At 53.2% G+C, this 20837-nt stretch overlaps 1 protein-coding gene across 28 annotated transcripts in view; it reads right to left on the bottom strand.

Annotated features, from left to right (window-relative positions):
• The window catches only part of Celf4 (CUGBP Elav-like family member 4), a 273562-nt gene that overhangs the window by 6244 nt on the left and 246481 nt on the right, over positions 1-20837 (bottom strand). For 4 of the 28 annotated variants that reach the window (XM_050134876.1, XM_050134886.1, XM_050134874.1 and 1 more), the window contains exons 4-13: positions 19895-20020; positions 19484-19563; positions 19036-19179; positions 17815-17962; positions 16099-16248; positions 11431-11496; positions 9510-9593; positions 6484-6567; positions 2816-2894; positions 2370-2541 (exon numbers count right to left, since the gene is read on the bottom strand). In XM_050134876.1, coding sequence (XP_049990833.1) covers positions 2370-2541; positions 2816-2894; positions 6484-6567; positions 9510-9593; positions 11431-11496; positions 16099-16248; positions 17815-17962; positions 19036-19179; positions 19484-19563; positions 19895-20020 — 1133 coding nt within the window. Of the gene's footprint in view, positions 1-2369; positions 2542-2815; positions 2895-6423; positions 6568-9509; positions 9594-11430; positions 11497-16098; positions 16249-17814; positions 17963-19035; positions 19180-19483; positions 19564-19894; positions 20024-20837 lie in introns of those variants that run through there. The other 24 variants (XM_050134875.1, XM_050134885.1, XM_050134873.1 and 21 more) reach the window with 13 other exon arrangements.

Raw genomic sequence — 20837 nt, 5'->3', positions numbered from 1 at the left:
CCATCCTTTTGGGCTGCAAAGGCAGTGGCACTAAATACCCTCTGCATGAAAACTACAAGTGCATCTTGATAGCGGCTTAAGACTGCGCGTCCTAGGGAGGAGGCAGGCAGATGGCTGTGATAAGGGCAATAGTTTTCCATTCTCCCTATTTGGAGGGGGCTAGGCTTCCTCCATTGCTCACTGGCTGATGGGCAAGTCCCATCTGTGCTCACCTGTGAGGGAAGAATTCTGGTATTTCCCGCTAGATAGGGAATCATGGCTGGTAGCTACATGTTACCAACTGTTGCCTGTCAGAGCAATGCCTGGTCTATGAAACTCTGTGGTGGTCATCTTCACAACCTTTGTATTTACTGGTGGAAGGACTCCTCCCAAGTCTGAGTGCCAGCTGGATCTGTCCACCCTCTGGTCCACTTCTTACTTACTTCATGTCCCACACAACACACTTGCCTTTTTCCATTCTGCATCTAGGAATTTCTGACTTAGAGGTTCTACCCTTGCTTAGGCAATAAGGGTATGACCAGAGTTGCTAGCAAAAATGCCCTCAGGCACCTCCAAATCCTCCCTCTGATTAGCTCCAAAATCGTGGTTTCATTAGCAAGGAAGCAGAAGCCTAGGCGTGCACCTTGGAGTACGCTCTCTATTCCAGGAAGTTGTGTTCAATGTCCAGGAAGAGCTTTGTGACTTCCTCTGTGGGAGCAAACCCATCTGCTGGCTGCACCTTGGTGCCTGTGCGTGCAGGACTCTGGGATGTAACCCGCTCATCTCTGTATCCTAAGTCCCAACACCCAGCACAAAATAGTGCTCAGATTCTGTGAACCAACATGCCTACATGTACTTATACGGCAGAAACTGGCAGAGCTGGAAGCGAGGTCAGAGTCAAGCTTTGCTCTTTCAGGCTTACAGAGTGTGAGCTAAAGTTCACAGAGAGAGACAAGATCCCCCGTTTCAGCTGGTACAGAAGGCTCTTCTGCTGGTGCCTGTACCCCTGCAGGGAAGCATGAAATGACAGGAGAGACTGGGAATCTGAGGGCTCCCTCCCACACTCCTGATCCTGAACCTCCACCTAATGGCTTAACTCTCACATGCCTCATCTTTCTTACAGACTCTCTGTTCTGTATCACTAGGGACGAACTGTGGGTGTCTCCCCAGGGTCCTCTCCCATTCCACACCTTCTAATGTGTCAGGAATAGCATCTTTGGCTCTACCTTCAAATTATGTCAGCATCCACACTGCCTGCCCTGCCCTGGACTGAGGTCAAAACGGCAGGTCTCAGCTGCAGCAGCCCTTGCAGTCTAGCAGCAGGCTACCCCAGGTCCCCTGAACACCTCTCCAACTTCAGGGGACGCCCAAATCTACACCGTGGCCTTCAGGGTCTCTCCCACTTCTCAGCCCTCCCTGCAACACCTACAACCCCCTGTTTGCTCTTTAGACATGCTGCCCCTGACCTTGCCCCAAAGAAAGGACACTCGTCCCCAGAGGCTCCCTCCAACACTTTCTGTAGTCCACTCCAAGATCAGCTAGGGCTGGCCTGACAATTCTGTGTTTCTTCAGTCCAGCTTCAGTTCACACACCCGCCAATACTAGGCAATCTATCTCCAACTTCCTCACACACAACACAGTGCCTGAGGCACAGTACTGATGAATAAAAGGAGGAAGGGGTGGGGTGGAGCTACCTGAGCTAGGAGAGGTCTCAGTGATAAGGGTGGTTTCGCAGGAACTGGCAGAGGTGGACTTGATAGACTAGCATTCCCTCCGTTCTTTTCCCAGTAATCTGCTGTGCCCAGGAGAACACTTAACCCAAAAAAAGAGGTACTAACTACCTCTGGTCACCAGGCAGGGTTCCCACTCCCAACATTGTTCCCTCCCTTCCTTAGCTGAGTGTCCTCCTGCTGTGTTTCTTGCTAAAATTCCTTTGAAAAATCCCTGACCCTCCTGTCCTGGCTGAGCTAGAGCAGCTACAGGAACAAGTTGCCAGCAAACCTGGGCGTACAAAAGCCAGGGAGTCTGGGAGAAGGCTCAACCTGAGGGTCTCTGTCACTGCAGAACCTGAGCTTGCCATCTGCCCAACCAGGGTCCCTGTCTAACAGGACCACAATGGAAGCCTGAAGGCGCAGGCCCAAGGCTCTGCTCACCTTCACAGAGGTGAAGGTTCCTAGTGTCTACACTTCGTGCTCGGGAAACAGAGGGGATGGCCAAGCCTGGTTCTGCCAGGATGACCTTCGTCCTATGCCTATAGGCCTTGAGCCAGGAGCAGGTTGTTCAGGGCGCATCGGGTCCATGGCATAGGTGAGGGCGGGGCGCAGGAAGGCCCGAGTAGGCGACGGGTCCATCCAAACCTCCCGGCCCTATGCCCCGCCGCCCCTGGTTACCTGTGCGAGTCCTGGTCTCCCCCGGGGGACGCTCCCGCCGGCGCTCAGTAAGGGCGATTGGCGTCTTTGGGCCGCTTCAGCTGCACCTTGAGCCTCTTCATGCCTATCTGAAAGCCGTTCATGGCCTGGATAGCGGTCTGCGCGCTGGCCGGGTTGTCGAAGCTCACGAAGCCTGGCGAGACACGAGGGACCAGGGCCTGGGTTTCCACGGGGCCGCCCGGGGCCGCTGCGGGCGGGAGGGGAGGGGAGGGGCGGGACTCGAGGCTCCGCCCCCGGCCCGGCCCGGCCTCAGCCCCGCCCCGACGCCCGCAGGCCCCTCCCGGCCTGGCACCCCGGCCCCGGCTCGGCTGCTCCTCGGCTCCCAGTGACGCCGGCGCCCACCCACCCCCCACCCCGGCCGGCCCGCCACCTCGGCCCTCTCCTCCCGCGGGAGAGGGCGGACACACCTGCGGGCGGAGGAGCTTATTGCACACTGTCCTCCCTGACAGGAGGGGGCCTGGCAGCGGGAGGGCACGGGGTGCCGGCCTGGGGAGAGAGAGGAGTGCGAGGGCCGGGAGGGAGGAACGTCGGGGAAGCCATTCCACCGCCCGGTCACCCCCCCAACCCCGCCTCACCCCTGGGGCTGTGCGCAGCCCGCGCCATTGTGGGAAGCTCCCTGGCTAAACACACAATGGTGACTTGTCCTGCACCACCAGCCTTTCCTAGGGATGAGGAGCGCCTTCCACTACTGTGATGCTCTGTGCTTCACTTGTGACCAATAGCAGCAGATAGCCCAGATTGTGGCTTAGATTGGGGAGTAGCCTCTGAATGCATTTCCTCAGTTCCTTAATTGGCACCTGAGAAAGGGGTTTCTGTGATCCACTGGGCCAGGCTACTAGGGACCAGAATTAGGGGCGTCAAGTAAAAACACTCCCTCTTGCCACAAACACTGCAGGAAATAAACCTTCAGAGCTTTGTTTAATTCATTCTGTTTCAGAGGCGTATTTTCTGTAAAAATGGACTTAGGCCCTATAAAACACACGAAGCCCAGCTTGGCTGAGATGGCCAGGCTATACACAGAACATGGTTGTCCACAGATGGCTGTGAGATAGGTTAAAAAAAAAAAAAAGAAGAAAGGAAACAAAAAAAAGTATGGGGGCCAGAAGCCATGCAAAGTAGCTGCGTTCCTGAATATTTGCTGTGTATCTTGGGCCTGCCCTGACTGTATCCTGAGTTAACTACACCCTTGCTCTCTCCTGACCTTTTCTCTCTCTCCCAGACACTATCTGCATCTGGCTCTCCTCTCTTCCTCTTGTCCCCCTCCTGCTTTGCTCAGTTTATTCATGCAGTCATGTATCATGAGCGATGAGGGAAAGGGTGTTCTGTGTCTCACTTGTGCACGTGTGCATGCATAAGTGATTAGAGTCAGGCTCAGAGTGACAAAACCAGCATCAACATGTACCAAAGCAGGTGGCCACTAGCCTCCAGGCCCGCATCCCCTCCAGCCATCTCCCTCCACTGACCTGTGTGTCTGATGACTCCAGAGTGGGAGCGGGAGTCTGTTTCTACTGCTGTCCCCCAAAACTAACAACGGAAGGAGAGCAAAGCTAAGCCCTGGCCCTGCCTGACTGCATCCACTCTCCGCTCTCACAGTGCACCTCTGGCACCGACTCTAGGGGGACACTCAGATTCTGTGGGTCTTTCTGGAGGAAAGAAGGGCAAAGCCGAGAGGAGAGGGAGGACCTCAGAGCTGTCTGGGGTGAAGCCAAAAGGAGGGATGGCCATTGGGTAGAAATTTGCAGGAAACGGCAGCCCAGCTTCCTGGAAAGGCGCATGTGTTTCTGAGCTTGGGGTACAGGCCCCCCTCATCAAGTTTCACCAGGCAACTAGCCAGTAGAGCAAGGGCATCTGTGAGAAGGGGGGGGGGGGCTCTGGACACTACATCCCTTGTTTACTGCTTTCCTTTGCCAGACAGCCTCCTACCCCACCTTCAGGAAGTTCCTGCCTCCCAAACACTGAAAAGCCTCAGAGGTAGGATGTTTTCCTTCCAAAGTAGGGGCCTTTGTGCTATGCATTCCCTCATGAAGCTCTGGGAGGCTTATGCCGTCTCTGAGGGGTGCACGTTAGCACGGGACCGTGATTACAGCCACACGGTTTTTTATAAGAAAAGAGACTGTGGCCCTTTCAGAAGGTCTGTTCAGCCACGCCTCTGTATTTCCAACTCATAGACCCCTTACAGGACCCCTCAGGGACAACTGTCACATCCCTAGTTCATAAATCAGGGCACTGAGGCTCGGAGCACTCAATGGCTTGCCTGTGAGTGGTCACTGAAGGTCTGGCAGTAAAGGTCTCTGATAAAGGGAAGCAGGCAGTCCTGTAGGAGTCAGTCAGGAGACCCGAGTGGCTTAAGGGGGGCAGGGGCAAGACAGAAGCCTAAGGAGAGAGAGAAGAAGGAATCAAGTAGAGGTGTATGGTCAGGGTCTCAAAGGAAAAGAAAAGGAAACCTTGGTCCTGGAGAGTGTAAGTGGTCTAAGGGACGAAGCAGTCATTTTGGAGGTAGACACTGCAGAAATGACTTTGAAAATCGGGTTGTTTCCATAGGGACAGACAATAAGTCACATGTGATGTGGCTAGAGGCTCCTAGCAGTGGTCTTTGCATGATGTTTGTGGCGTAAATGACATTTGGAGAGTAGAGCAGGAATGAAACTGGCTTCCAGTTTGGTTTTATATACATCATCTTAATTCATAGAGAGACGTGCCAGTCGGTAGGGAGAGGCACAGCTATGTGTTCTTCTCTTTGCTTTTCATGGCCAAGGAGACATGAGATGCTGTGTGATTGGAGAAAAATGGGTTTCTTGTCATAGCTGCCAGAGGGGAGGGAGGGCACAATGGTGCCAAGATCTTGACTCTCCTGGGAGACACACCCTGAGTCCCCAAGTCTTTTGTGATCGCATACTGGAAAGCCCTCAATACTTCATGCTTCCTGGTGCTTGGCCAGTCTCTGCTACCTGCCCTATAGTGTACATCCCTACGTTCCCTGGCCATCACAGGCTCCCACTCTCTCCTCCTACACACAGAATCTGAGAGTCACGTGAAGTTTTGGCAGACTCAGCTCTGGCTCCATGTATGGCACTCCATGGGCTTTTTATACTCTTATCCCTTGGGGACTCACAAGTAGATACTGCCCTAAAAGGATGTTGTGATGGAAAATGAAAAGGAGGGGGATGGATCAAGAAGGAGCTGGAAGAAGAGGTGTGAGCATGAGAGAGGATCCCATGAGATCTGGACCTATCTGGATAAGAGTGCTGAATTTATAAAACAGGCGTCAAAGACTCCCCACAGAATGGCAGAAGTCTAGCACAGTCCTCCCTCTCCTGTACTGTGAGCCCTCTCATCTCCTGAACCCTCATCTCCTGCCCCCTGCCTCTTCTCATTCCAGCCTCCTGCTTTCCTTATTGATCACTGCTTGGTACTCAGCCTAGCTCACTGCTGCTACATAGCTATTGTGCTCAGAACTTAGACTTCCTGAGGGCAATCTCCTCCTGGCTCCTCAACAATGCCCGCTCTGGTGGCTTGAAGTGGGTGTAAGGGTGGGGTCACTGCATGGCATGAGAGGAGCAAGGAATGGGGCAGGCATGGGAAAGGTGGCGGAACAGAAAGATGGAGAGAGGGTGTAAGGGTAGAGAGAGCCTCCTCGGGCTGACTGACACTTGGATCCTTCACCAGAGGGCTCAAGCCAGACTCTCTGAGCACGGGAGGCTGCTGGAAAGAGGAATGAGCTCTGGCTCTGCATGCTACACTCCCACCCCCACCCACAGTGCCCCCTTCCCTGTCTTGCTGGCTGCAGCTGGGCTTTGGGGCTAGCAAGGGATTTCTTGGCGGGGGTGGGGGGTGGGAGCCACGTGAGTGTGAATAGGGAAAGCCGAGAAGCCAGAGGAAGAGCAGAACGGAAGAAAAGGACTGAGAGATGGAAGCTGGGCCCAGGAGCACCTGGGGCAGTGTGAAGGAGCAGGAGGAGTCGGTGGGAGCAGCCCCCATCCTAGGTGAAGCTGAATGGTTTGTTATCTTTACCCACCAAAGCATTTACTTTGGTTAGTCGCCCGATCCACAAACACTTTCGAGGAGATGACATTACCGAAAGGGAGGAACATCTGCATCAGCTCAGCGTCCCCAAACTCCTGGGGCAGATGGTAGATGAGCAGGTTACAGCCCTCGGGCCCTGCGGTAGGGGAGGGGCGGGGCAGGGAGGAGGGGTGGCAGGGTGGGGAAAAGAGAGACAGAGGAAAGGTGAGTTAGGCCCGGCAGCAGGGAGGGAGGGCGGGGCTAGGAGGTGGAGGCTCTTTCCAAGTCCAGAAGCGACTCCTCAAAACGGAGAGAGTTTACGGAGCCCCTAATATGAGCTCCAATCTCTTCTGGGCCTTGGGCACGTCACTGAACCCTTCTGTGCCTCAGTGGTCGTTTAGCAAAAAGATCAATCACGGGTACCCTAGCAGCTCTGGGGCTGGAAGGGCAGGCAGAGTCAACGAGAAAATGGGGTTTAATATGCCAAGGTCTGATCAGCTATGCCCCTGGAAATAAGGTGCTGAGGAAGGAGCACAGAGCTTGGGCGTACTCTCCTGCCCAGTCCCTGTTCTGGGGGGGCTGAGGAAATGGCCCTCCCTGTGCTGACACTTCCTTTCTCTCCCTTTTAGCCTTAGCTCACAGACTGACCAGCCAACCCAAGAGACAGGCACATAGATCCCGCAGGCTTCACACAGATCTCTTTCTAAGGCCCCGCTGCCCTGCTCTGTACCCTCCACCTTCCTAGTCTTGATGGCAGAAAGCAAGATTTCCCCTTCCTGATCCAGCACATGGCACAGGAACAGCTTGAGGGAGGCTCCAGAGTTGACGGCCCCTGAGCTGCCCGCCTCATCTGAACAGCAGCTGGAAAACTTCCGCCCCACCAGGGGACATCCTTGGGCTGTGTGTGGGACTCGCTTCACCTTTGCAGTACCCCCTCACCTAGCTACACTGTCACCACTTTGCTGCTGAGGAAACTGTGTTCCAAAGAGGTCAAATCAAAAGACATAGCTGGGGGTGGAGGAGGTGAAGCCAAGCTATGAACCAAGCCTGTAGCTTTCATAATGTGAGCTCTGCTTTCTGTCTATCTGTCATGAACCATAGCCTGCCTGGCTAATTTCCAGATAAAGATGTGTTTCTTTTGCAGTGGTCAGACGGGTTGATTTTAACTACTTAAATGAAAATCTTCCCAAGTCTGTATCCTCTCATCCTAAGAAGCATCTGTCATGTATCCCTTAGACTTTGAGGTGGACTCTTCAGGGCAGAAGCCACCACTGAGGACCAATCTAAGTTACACTCCTCCAGAACTCCTCCAGATTCACACGCATGTAACAGAGTTTAGGGATTCATAGACCTTTAAGACAGAGAGATAAAGGAATCTGACAGAGAGAGAGAGAGAGGTAAGCAAGAAACAGACAGTGTGGGGCCTTTGGGCTCTAGGCCTAGATCAGCAATACTGGGGTTCCTGGTCCACCCCTGTGGCTCTGATGTAATTGAGGAAGGTCTGGGCTGCAGGAAGGTAGGCCCACAGATCTCTGGGGTGCTGGGTATGGGAAAATGTGATGATGTGGTCCTCAGGAGCTGTCTGATGCATGGGAATATGCCTTTCGAGGTTTATGGGGAGGTGGTAACTGGGCGGAGAAGGGCTGTGTGTGGACATTTGCTGCCTGGGAGAGCAGACCCAAGTGAGTGTGATACGCACATCTCTCTAAGGAACTGCCCTCTGTTCTTACTGTGTAAGCAATGGAGCCGAGGGACTCTGTGTGGAGTTACCTAAACAGGCCATGGTCAGTCTGGGAGTCAGACCCAGAGGGGTGTAGTTCGAAGTCCACACTGCTAGGGGCTCTCTCACCAAAGGGATTTGGATCAGTGTGTACTCAAAGTCATATGAGAGTAACCTAAACTCCAGATCACGGACAGTGTCTGCTTCAGGAGAAGCCTTCCTGACATTCAGAAACCACTGGAACCTGCCATGTGGACTGCTGGAACAGACTTGGTGGCCTCGTTACAGGACACCCTTACTAGGAGGTGAAGGAGATGAGGTTTGGTTGTGCTCCTCATTCTCAAGCTCAGCTTTCTGTGACAGGGCCCCTGGGACGATTTATATAGTCTCCTATCTTGCTGCTTCTGCGGCTTAGGGTGCTGGGAGGAAATCTGATGAGTGGCGTCATGACTCTGTGCCAAGGCTCTGGTCTTGCTTGTCCTCTACCCACACTCTGACTTCGGCCCACACACGACCATCTAGGGCATCCCTCTTCACTGAGCTGTACTGTTACCGTCACACACCTCATCCTACCTGTGGAGCCTGTCTGGGAATGTCATCTTTCTCTCCCCATCACCCGGAGGGGACATGCATCCTGCATAGGATAAACTAGTCTCCTGTGCCTGCTCCTTCTAGTCTTGAGCATTTATCTCTGCCTACCCTCCACACTGACCAAGTCCTACCCCTCAGGGAAGGCAGGTGGGCTGTGCCTCCTGCAGCACCTCACTTCCCTGACCACCTGAGGCTAGCCACCATCTCCTCAGTGCCCAGTGTTGCAAAGGCTGCCCCGTTGCTGGAGCCCCACTTCCCAGCTCTGTTTTCTCTCTTTGGGATCACAGCCGATGGACCTCAGAAGATCACTACAGGGGACGGACCTATGTGTTCTCTGGAGCAGGGACAAGGCCTCCACCAGCAAATACATTCTTAACTTCTTCTACCAGGTCTTGTTTTGAAGAATGATTGGTAGGGCTTGTGGCAGCAGGAAAACAATCTCCCCATTCTCAAGGATTGGTTTTTAAAGACCAATGTACATGCATGTGAGCTGTGTCCAACCACAAATTACAGTAGGGAGTAGAGAAGGTGCTTTGGGCATGGCTTTGCTGGCTCCGGGGGCGTGGTATCCTGTCACCTGCCCTGGGGCCAGGCTACTTTGTCTTGAGGGCTTCTTACAAGATGCACACCTCTGGTAAGAATAGGAGAGTACCTCTTCTAGCCCAGCAGCTCTCCCACCCACCTCCGGGTTCACAGCTAACCAAAGGCCTGTCAGAGGCCTGGGGAGGCCAGAGGCCCAGGGAAGCAGCCTCTTCAGGGAGTGGGGAGGAACAAGGGCCGAGACTCACCTTCTCTCTGTTGCTGGGGAATCATTGGCGGTGGCTGGGGAAAGGCCTGGCTTATCTGACCATAGGCAGCAGGGTAGGCAGCTGCTGGAGAGCCGAAGAGAAAGTCAAGAGATGGCAACAGGGCGCAGAGAGACATAGACAGGGTGGGAGGCCAGAATAAAGAGAGAGATTTCAGTGTCAGCAAGAGCCACCAGCCACAGGCTGTACAGCAGCTCAGAGAAAGCAGCCCTGTTTGGGTTACCTATGGAGGGGAAATGTCAGTATGAAGATCAGACATTCCTCTGTGTGTGTGTGTGTGTGCATGTGTCTGTGTGTGTATGTGTCTCTGTGTATGTGTCTGTGTGTGTATGTGTCTGTGCATGTGACTCTGTGTATGTGTATGTGTGTGTTTATGTGACGGGGTGTGTGTATGTATCTATGTGTGTATGTGTGTGTCTATGTGTGTATGTGTACGTGTGTCCAGGGACAGTCAGATCTAATCTGGAACAGTAGACCATCATAGCTGACCTACTTCTGCTCAGATGATACCTGGTGGGGTATAAGGAGCTGCCCGATGAAATGTGGCTGTGCGTTCCCCAGGAGTGTGCCTGATGTTCCCTGTGATTGGTTGGAAAAGCTTTGGTCAGAGGGAGGGCAGAAGGGCTCTCTCTCCTAGCAGCCCAGCCTGGCTCCCAGGGCTGCAGAGCCTGAGGTTGAAGCTGGGAAGGGTCCAATAGCAGGGCCTCTTCTTGGCTCCAACTAAGCAAGGGCAACTTTCCCTGAGATCCCATCTTTTGGGGTAGCCCCATCTCCCACAGGGGGGCGTCACTAGATCTCCAAAGTCAGTGAAGACGCGCCCTAGGCAGCCCAGGCAGTGGACACAGGCTGGGTAGGGATGACAAGAGTATGTGGCCAAGTGGAGGGGCAAAGGGAGAGGCTTGACTGACAGCGTGGCTGGATTCTATGACACCTGGCCAACTGGCCTCAGGCCACCTCTTCCTGCCTGCCTGTCCATTTTGCTGCCTCTCCTCTGGGCTCCATCTTACTTGCCTGGATAGGAGAAGCTGCTTCCCCTCCAGAGTTGCTCCTCCTCTCATATCCAGGCCTCTGCTTTCTGGGTCAGAGACCATGGACTGCACAGAGCAGCAACCAACATAGCTATGCAACATGGGACTACCAGGCACATCGTGATGGAGGAAGGTCATTGAGCAATAAAGAAACTGCTTGGCTGGCCTCATAGGTTAAAGCATTGGTGGGAGGAGTAAACAGATTAGAATTCTGGGCAGAAGAGGAAGTGAGGTCAGACTCAGCGCTCCCGGAGAGACCCGACAGCTCTGCTCTCTGGAGCAGAGACGCCATGCTCAGCTCTCCCAGGCAACTCCAACCCAGAATGGACATAGGCTAGAATCTTCCCGGTAAGCGCACCTTGGGGTGCTTACACACATCATTAGAAATGGGCTAGTCCAGGTGCGAGAATTAGCCTGTAAGGGCTAGAGTTCATGGGCCAAGCAGTCCTTAAATGAATACAGTTTGTGTGTTGTTATTTCGGGCATGAGCTAGCCAAGCGGCCGGGGTGTTGGGGACGCAGCCCCGCCGCTCTTATTTCAACAACATCGGCCCTGGCAGGTAGTGCCATCGGGACAGGAAAGGAAATGTGTCACTGCACATCAAGGGCAAAACTTTACTCTGGCTCACCAACTCAAGGAGTTATGGCCCTCTCTCCACCCCATGTGAGGGCGCCATGTAGAGAATCCCAAGTGGAAGACAGCCAGGTGGTGATGAGAACCGTGCCAGCTCCGCCCTCCCCTCCTTCCATCTAGAGCCCCCACTACTCCCTCCCCGCCTCATGCAGGCCTGGGAGCAGGGCTGGAGAGGGAAGGTACAGTGTGTAGAAAGATGGGTAGAGCTGGTGAAAGAGCCAAGAGGCTGCGTGGATACTAACGTCCTGCGTACGGCTGCACTCCAGCGTAGGCCTGCTGCAGGGGGTCCGCTGCGGTGGGGCTCTGTGCTGTAGGAAGCCAAGACACCAGAGGTCAGTGACATCCACCCGAGCTAGTCCCTGCCCCCACCATGCCAAGTGTGGCTTTGCTGCCCAACCCTGGTCACCACAGACCGGCTCCAAGGCAGGACAGCTGAGACAGGCGCCTGTTGGACTTCTCTGATCTGTACCCAAAACCTAAGTAGGTACTGAACTGTCCATTCTAGCTGGGACGTGCATAGTGAAGCTGGCCTGGGGTGGGGCTGAGACCAGTTCATGCAGAAGCTTGTGAAGTCTGGGGAGAGGTGCCAGACCATGAGGGCCCTGGCCCTGGAGAGGGACTGAGCAGCCAACGGTGCTCACTTAGGTTGGGGACCTTTGTTTACAGATCCCCAGAAGAAGGTAGGAGCAGTGAATGAAAGCTCTGGGAGGATTGGCCCTGACTCTGTCCCTGTGCTGGGTGGGTTTTTGTCATGGGACACAAGATAGAGTCATCTGGGAAGAAGAACCTCAACTGAGAAGATGCCTCTATCAGACTGGCCTTTAGGCAAGTTTGCAGGGAATTTTCTTGACTAATGGTCAGTGTAGGAGAGCCCAGCTCGTAGTTGGCAGTGTCACCCTTGGGAAAGTGGTCCTGAGTTGTATCACAGGTTGAGCCAATCATGGGGAGGAAGCCAATAAGCAGTACTAGTCCATGGCTTCTGCTTCAGTTCCTGCCCTAGGTTCTTACTTTGGCTTTCCTCAAGAGACTACGGCCCATGATACGTAGGCAAATAAACCCTTTCCATCCCATGGTCATTATCACCAATAGAGCTTGGAGAAAGATACCTCCCAGAGAAGTCAAGGAGCTAGAACAAGAGAAGCATCTTGAATGGAAACTTTACCAAGACCCTCGGGGAAACTGGACTGGGGAAAGACTTGCTTTGCCTCTGGCCTTTGTTGGTGCTGAGGGGATCTCAGTAGAAGAATTAAGTATGGACTAGTGGTGGGTGCAGCCCTTGATTGCTGAGGCCCCTGATGATTGACATGAGGAGTGGGCTGGCCCAGGGAGATGCACAGAGATAGATGTCCATACACAGGGAGGATGCAACCCCACTGTGTTGGGAATAAACTGATTAACCCTAGATGGCAGGGGAAAAGTCCCTGGGCTCACATGTCCTTTAACCTAGACCAGCCAAGCTAACTGCCTGTCAGGCTTCAATGCCTTTAATGGGGACAATGCCCACTTCCTTTTGAGCTCTTGTACTCAAGTAAAATTCCACATGGGAAACAGCACCTAGGGCTCAGAGGAGCCTCTAGAAAAGCCTGAGACAAAAGTCCCTATAGATAAGCAGGTGACAGATACAATATGCACTAGGAATTGGGGGCATGCACAGCCCTCCACAGGTGGGGCTCTGCCTAGCAGGAGGGAGCTAAAGAGGGATCATAAAAGGTATTTCCTGCCTGGGGCTGTTCCAGCCCAGTACCCAATCCCTACTTTTCTCCATGGTGGAGACTAGAACCAAGAACTCCAAACTGATACTCGACAGAGCCAATTCCTGCTCCCTCTTTCCTGTCTCCTTTGCTTTCTTCTGAGCTCTCTAGATGACAGCCATATCTGGTTTGTTATCTTGGTCTTTCTGGATGCTCACCCATACAGCACCTTTATGCATGTAAGAAATGGTGCTCTTTCTAACAGAGCGAAGTTTGAAGCCAATGTGCAAAACAACGTGTAAAGTTTAGAGGCAGTGCCCAGCCTAGTGCGGGGGAGCTCAGCAAACACTACACTGGGAGGAAGGTATAAATAGTTCTCAGTGCTTGTCAGAGCCAGTCCTTGGAAGGTGATACGTGGCTTTTAGGACCACACACATTGTTGGGTGGTGCTGGTGCAGGCCTTTAACCCCAGCGCTCATGGAGACAGAGGCAGGTGGATCTCTGTGAGTTCAAGGCCAGCCTGGTCTACAAAGTGAGGTCCAGCACAGAGAAACCCTGACTTGAAAAACCAAAAACCAAAAAAAAAAAAAAAAAAAAAAAAAAAAAAAAAAAGAAGATCACACACATTAAGAATTTCCAACATGGTCGTGAGCAAGTTGGGAGAAGAGAGGAGCTACTGGGGCTAAGATTGGAGAGCAGCATGCAGAGACCCCTCTCTGCTTTTCTGCCTAACGACCTCATTAGTAACTGCCAAAGAGCCAACATTTTGAAGGATCTCGCTCATTACGGCAGCTCCAAACTCTGCATTTAAAGATGGTAAATTAATTTTTTTAATGTACTACTTTTCTTCTTCCATTCCCTGCATCCCTCCTCTGGTTCTGTCAGGGAATTGTTTATGGGATATGGCAGATTGTTACAAATAGGGTGGAAAACATCTCCAAGCTCCATCAGAGAAATGGCTCACAGATGCTGGTGAGGGTGGGGAAGGAATTGGGGATCCAGATGGGCTTAGTGGCAGAGGAGAGTGGGGGATGCCCAGATGTGCCAGGGGTGGCATCTCCCAGCCACCAGGCCTGAGATTAGCACAGTCACTTCTGCCTCCAGCACGCCCCTGCCCCACCTGTGCCAGGCAGGATCACCATGCTTACAGCACACCAGACCCGGTGGGCTCTAACAAGTCCCTCTCCAGACCCCTGTGGCCTGAAGGCTGCATTCTAGGCCATGAACTGGAATCAAGGACAATTCTGTGTCCAGAACTAGGCAGTTCTTCTCTCCCATGTTCCTCTAGCATGGAGATCACACTCTACTCTTGCTACAACCTGTGTATACTGCAGTGTCCTTCTAGACTGTGAAATCAGAACCTCCAAGCTGCTAGGTTTTCTCAGGACCCATAGTGGTTTCTGATGAGCGTGAATCTGCCCCACCTAGGTGGGTCTGCTGCAGACTGGGCTCTTGTCCTTAATGGGCCTGCCTCTTAACAATTCTGCTCCTTCCAAGTAGGCCTTTCCTGCATCTGGGTCTCCGAAACAGCCCACCCTAGAGCTGCGCTCTCTGTTTACCTAAACTGTTAAAGTTTGGCATGGGTTTGCTCACCAGGAATGCTCCTGGGGTTCTCTAGCCTGTAGGAATCTTCACTTGAGTCTTTGGCCATCTTTTTTTTTAATATTTATTTATTTATTATGGATACACTATTCTGTTTGCATATATGTCTGTAGGCCAGAAGAGGACACCAGACCTCATCACAGATGGTTGTTTGAACCAGAGGACGTTTCCCTCTTGATTGGTTTAGGTGTGCTGCTTAAAGATGGAGTAGGACAGGAGATATGGTGCCCTCAACTGAACTTTGACCTCCTAGGGGACAACCCAATGTCCTGGAATCCTATCATCTAACAAAGACTGGTCTTTTATGACCCCTTCCTCTGATAGCCAGAAAGGAGGACTGATGTGGGATTCCCCTCTATATGCTGTGAATATGTTTTGTTACCACTGGTTAATAAAGAAGCTGCTTTGGACCTATGGCAGGGCAGAACAGAGCAAGGCGGAAATTCGAAACAGAGGAGAAAAGAAGGTGGAGTCAGAGAGATGTCATGTAGCTACCAAAAGAGAAAGATGTCAGCTGCCAGTCAGAACCTTACCAGTAGACCACAGCCTTGTGGTAATTTACAGATTAATAGAAATGGATTAATTTAAAATGTAAGAGTTAGCTAAAATATGCATAAGCTATTGGCCAAGCAGTGTTTTAATTTTTTTTTTCTCGAGACAGGGTTTCTCTGCGGCTTTGGAGCCTGTCCTGGAACTAGCTCTGTAGACCAGGCTGGCCTCGAACTCACAGAGATCCGCCTGCCTCTGCCTCCCGAGTGCTGTGTGCTATTATTTCAGGTCTGGGTGAGCAGAAAGCGACCAAGCAGCCTCCATCTACAAAGGACTGTGCCTTGCGCATCTCTTTTATGTGGCCACTTGATAATCTAGGATTCTGGACCCTGCTTCCCTGCCTTGATTTCTGTCATCCTTCCTGTGAGAAGGAAGAAGTGCTTCAGGACAGCTGCATGCTCTTGTTATGTGAGGATCACTGGATTTGACAGGAACAAAGTCAGTTGGCAACCAGCAATGGGCCTTCTTGTTTATCTTTAGTTCCATGTCCTGAACCCAGGAGCGGGCCTAAGGAGCTGTCCAGAGTGCTGACCTGTGTGTTCGCGCGCCCGCGAGAGTGAGTGAGTGTGTGTGTGTGTGTGTGTGTGTGTGTGTGTGTCTGCGTGTGCGAGAGAGCGTCAGAAGACTAGACCGGAATGTCATGGCTAGACTGTCAGTCAAAGTAACTGCAGTTCTTTCTGCAATGACTCCTTCGTTACTTGTCACGAAATGAGGTTATTCTTTTAGCTTCTTCCCTTCTAGTTATTGCAGCCCAAGTTCCCAGTCAGTTTGCAGTTGTTGGCCCCTTTTCTCCACTTGGGTTGTACAATGGCTCTCAGTGCTTTTCTTTCTGCATACAGCCCCTGGGATGGAATTCTCTCTTATGGATCAGAAGGCACTCCCCCATGTTAGGACTTTGGTGCTTTCTCTCTCATTATAGGTTCCCTGAAGCAGATGCTCTGATCACATTGGTGGCCCCCCCCAGGGGATGGCTGAAGGAGCTCCCACAGCACAGAGGGCTGGAGTTGTGCATCTCTTCTTCTGACAGTGAGTGAGAAGGGGAAAGGGGGGGCCACTAGACATGCTTACCTGGGTACGGGTGGATGCCATTGGCAAACACAGCTTCCGCAGCAGGCTGCCCATTGGCCTGTGGGGGGAGGCCCGTGAAGCCATTCACCCCAATGGGGGATGGGATGCTAGGCACAGCTGGTGCAGTGATGCCTGGAGGGGTGCTGCCACCTAGTTTGGGGGGGGGGAATAGAGGGATTGGGGAAGAGGTAAGACAAGGAACAGTAAAGGTGAGAAAGGCTGAGCCATGGAGTTCTACCGTGCTAGCTCTCAGGGCCTGGGGACAGACTTGGACCTTACACAACCACCCTGTTTTGTTGGTAAACTATGCTTGGCTTAATTTCTTGAATGTAGCACCTTCATTTATCCCGGATTATTCATTGTTCAAGGCAGAGCCCCCATGCCATGAAGATTTCTCTAACCACTGATGGGTATCCTTGAATCTACAGCACACAGACTATTCCCCATGTCCTTGACTCTATCCACATTTGGCCCTTGGTTCTTTTTCAGTGGCTCTTGCCCACTTCAGCTAAGTCAGGACTGACTGATCCTTTCAGGGTCCATGGGAGGCCTATCTGCTTCTCCAAGAAGTCTTGCTATTCAACTGGAGGAACATTCTAGATTCTTACACAGAGGGAGAACGGACAATTTAGAGTCCAATCTCAGCCCCATTTGACTTCATTCAGCAGAACAGTGGTTGTGGTAGTGATGGTTAAGTTAGGGCCAGATGACAATTGCATGCACTTTCCATATTCCAGGTGGTGAATAGCAAGTCGGACTGTTATTGTCCTGAGGCCCCAAAGGGTGGAAAGTGCCTTCCAATTGTAGCGGAGGCTGCCCCACTTCCCAGACCCATGGGTGTCCCTGACGCTGGGGAAACAGGACTAAATTACAGGGTGATGCTCTAGTTGAGATATCTCAGTCTATGAGGCTCTGAGCTGGGAAAGGAACAGCTGGACCTCGGGGAGATTGCTGCTGTGGTCTGACACAGAGAGCCAGAATGCTTGGTAGAAAGAGCCCACCATATCAACCCAGCCTAGGGCTGGGATTTAGAGCCTAGGGCTTCTCAGCGTGGACACTGTCGTCACCTAGAGCCAGATAGTTGCTGACCTGTGTACTGTGAGATGTGTAGTAACACCTTTCCGGCCTCTACACACTAGATGATAGTCGTGCTCTTTCTTCTGAGCCATGACAAGCAAAAAAATGTGGGCATTGCCAGATAGCCTAGGGGTGGGAGGCACAATTGTACTGGACAAGAGTCACGAGCCAACAAAAACATTGTTTTGTGAGATGGTTGGTTGCAGTGCCCATCCGTGGATGATTCCAGGTTCTCTAGCTGGTTGTGTAGTTTCTTGGAAAATGCCCATTAGTCTAGGTTGGCATAAAGAGGGAGGCCAAGGCAACTGAATAGGAAGGCTATGCTGGACTTTGAATGGAGGTGTTTTCATGTCACTTTCTTCCCAGACGCTGGTTGTTAATACAGGTAAAGATAGGTTGACATGAGGCAAGAACTGACAACTTGAGAGAAACTATCTCACACTGGAATCCTACTGTGGATTCCATGGGGCCCACATCTCTTCTTCCCTTGGGCACCTACAGATTAGAACAATTTTGAGACAAACTACCTGGGCCTAGAGCCTGTGTGTTCTTACTGTAGAATGAGCCACTAGTCATTGTAATGATGTCCCAGCCTGGGCCCTGATGCTCCCTCCCCAAGCCAGGGACCTGCTGGCTCACCTGAGGTTGGGGTCATAGGTGCGGCTGCCAGGCCATTCATGTTGAGGGCCGCCATCTGCTGCATCTGGGCGGCAGCAAAGGCAGCCATGGGATTCAGGTAGCCTCCTTGTGCAACCGATGCCATGAGGGCCGCTTGCTGCTGCATCAGCTGGGGCAGAGGGAGTGGAAAAAATATCACGCGCTTCCAGGGGGGCAACCCTCCCACCAGGGGCTTAGCTCCTGGAGACCAACTTTTGAGCCTCGGGGAGCTGGTACAGTCTTTTGGTCACTATCCCCTTGAAAGCCCTGAGGCCTCCCCAGGGCCTGCTTGCTTTAGTCTCCACTTCCCCGGGAACTGACTACTTAAAACAAGGAGCAGTAAGAACTTTGGTAACCTAAGCTGTGCAGGGTAGGGAAAGGAACTGTGAATGCTAGCTGGCAGGTCTGTGTAAGGCATGCTATTGTGGAGAATAGCAGCCAGACTCTTGAATGAGCTGCATACAGTTAACAGGGGAAATTCTTGCTCAAATTGGTCACATAGAAGAGAGAGGAGAATCATGACTACCTTCCAATGTTATTGCAAAGGTGAGTGGGGGCTGAGGTGGTTGCATAAGTAGTCAGAGCTAGACTGCTCAGGACATGAGTGGTGTTTGCATGGTTAGAGCCTGCAACCCTACAACCCTGGAGGACCTCAGGGCCAGCATGCAGGGACGGTGGCTACAAGTCTGGAGGCAGGAGAGGGTGCTACTATTGGAGAGGATGCAACTCTGGAAGAAATAAGCTGGAGGGACAGTGCAGAGGGAGCGTGGGTACTCGAGGCTCTGGGTCAGTCACTTCACACAAGCCCAGGGTGAGAGAGTCCTGAGGAAAACCCCTGGGAGTGGAGTTTGTATAATGAGAACCAAACGCCTGACTATTACCCCACTGGTGCTTCCCAGTCTTCACAGAGTTGAGGAAGGGATGCGGGTGACCCATCTGGCCTTCTCCAGGAGCCCCTCCTTGAACATCAGGACAGCAGCCCACCTCCTCCCGGCAATGATCCCCACCTGGATTCTCCTAAGCCCTGAAGCTATCCCCACCTGGGTTCTCCTAAGCCCTGAAGCTACTCTCTCTGGGTTTATGCATGACACTTCACTCTGGGGACAGAGCAATATGTTTGGGTAGGCACCCCTGTATTCTGGGGCTCCGGGAGGGGTGTTTGAGCTCCAGAACAAATCCCCGCCCACCCTTGCCCCCACTTACTGCCTGAGCGTAGGCCCCATAGGCCCCGAAGGGGATGGCCATGGGGTTGAACATGCCCATCTGGCCAGCCATCTGCTGCATCCGTCGCATCGTACGCTCCTTGTCAGTGTCTGCAAACTTGACCACCAGGCTGGAGGAGGCTCCCTGCAGCCAGGGCGGCACATGAGATCTGCATGCCCCAGCCTCCACCACAGTGTCCCTGCTCTGCCTCGCCCCACCCTCTCCTCTGCACTCTTTGTGGGGGTCATCCAGGAGTACCAAGTCTCAATTCCACTTTTTTCTGGGTTACCTCAATCTATCCTGATCTGAGAAACCGTGGGAAGGGTGGTGAAACCCTGCACATACCCCGGAGGGTCACTCTCACAGGCATGGTCACCCTCCACGCACCCCCGAGGGCCACTCTCACAGGCATGGTCACCCTGCGCGCACCCCCGAGGGCTACACTCACAGGCATGGTCTGGCTGCCGTGTAGAGCATTGATGGCGGCTTGTGCCTCAGCGTGGGAGGAGTACTTCACAAAGGCGCACCCTGCGGGAATAGGACAGATTGAGCCATGGCCTTGAGGACCCAGAAAGAGAGAGACAGAGGGACAAACAGACAGAGACACACAGAGAAAGTCAGAGAGAGATGTGGCACAGAAACAGGGTGAGCAGAGATGTTCCCCACGAGGAGCATAAAATGTGAAGGGAATAAGACAGTGATGGAAAAGGGCACAGAGCATAGGACCCATGGCCTCCTCCCCTCTTGGTCTCTACAAGGACCACCTGGGGGCGCTAGCATCCTTCTCAGGCTTGTGCCCGCCCGGCCGCGCGCGCGCGCGCGCGCGCACACACACACACACACACACACACACACACACCCTTGCTGTTGCCGTCCGGCCCGCGCAGGATAGTGCACTCCTCAATGTTCCCGAAGGCCTCGAAGAGGCGGCGCACGTCGTCTTCGGATTGCTGCTTGTTGAGCATGCCCACGAAGAGTTTTCTATCTTCTAGAACAAAATTAGGAGATGCTTACCCGGGCCAGGGGCGGAGCATTGCGGGGGGCGGGCCGCCGGCAAAAGGGCGCGGCCACAGAAGGAGGGCAACGGGGGTAGGGGAGAAGCTTGGCGGGAGGGGGCGGAGCTCACAGCCAGAGCAAAAGCAATAGGGAGGGTGAGGGAAGATCTTGGCGGGAAGGTACGAAGCTCACAGCGGCCAGAGGTGGGTAGGGTGCAGACAGGAGCTTGGCTGGAAGCAGCGAGGTTTTGTGTTGGGGGGGGGTGATAGGGGCGCTGGCCAGGGACGGGGGAGCAGAGCGTCCAGAGCAGAGCGTCAGCAAGGAGCGGGAGCTGGATAGCAGCGCCTTCCTCTGCCTCCTTCTGCTAGAAGACAGCACTCTGAGAAGCCTGGTCCCTGGTCTGACTTCTGGCACACGGGCCATCTGGGCTACCTCGTAGTCCCTTCCTTCTTCTAAACCCCATCTTCTCTAGCGCAGGAATGAATTGCAGTGGGTAGTCTTCCTGAAACCTTGGCTGGTGCCGTTTGCCCTGCATGGAAGGTCCCAGGCAGAGTCCTCTCCTAGGACAGTCTCTTGCCAATGCGCCTTGTACCTCCTCTCACTTACTGCTTTGCCTGTGAGATTGTTATCTGTCTGCTTTCCTCCCCATCATCCATCCTATCTCCAAGTTGCTCCCCGGAGAAAAACAGTAGATATTCTGCAGCACAGGGTCCGGACCTGTGGCAGGCAGCATGCCCCTTGCAGAACGGAACACTCTTCCCAAGCCATCCCAGGTCCTTCCCCACCAACCTGGGGATGAATTTTTG

Source organism: Alexandromys fortis, unplaced genomic scaffold (genome assembly GCF_014885135.2).
Source record: "Alexandromys fortis isolate MF-2015 unplaced genomic scaffold, M_Fortis_MF-2015_v1.1 scaffold_25, whole genome shotgun sequence".
Classification (NCBI taxonomy): domain Eukaryota; kingdom Metazoa; phylum Chordata; class Mammalia; order Rodentia; family Cricetidae; genus Alexandromys; species Alexandromys fortis.
This window is presented reverse-complemented; position numbering and strand designations above follow the sequence as displayed.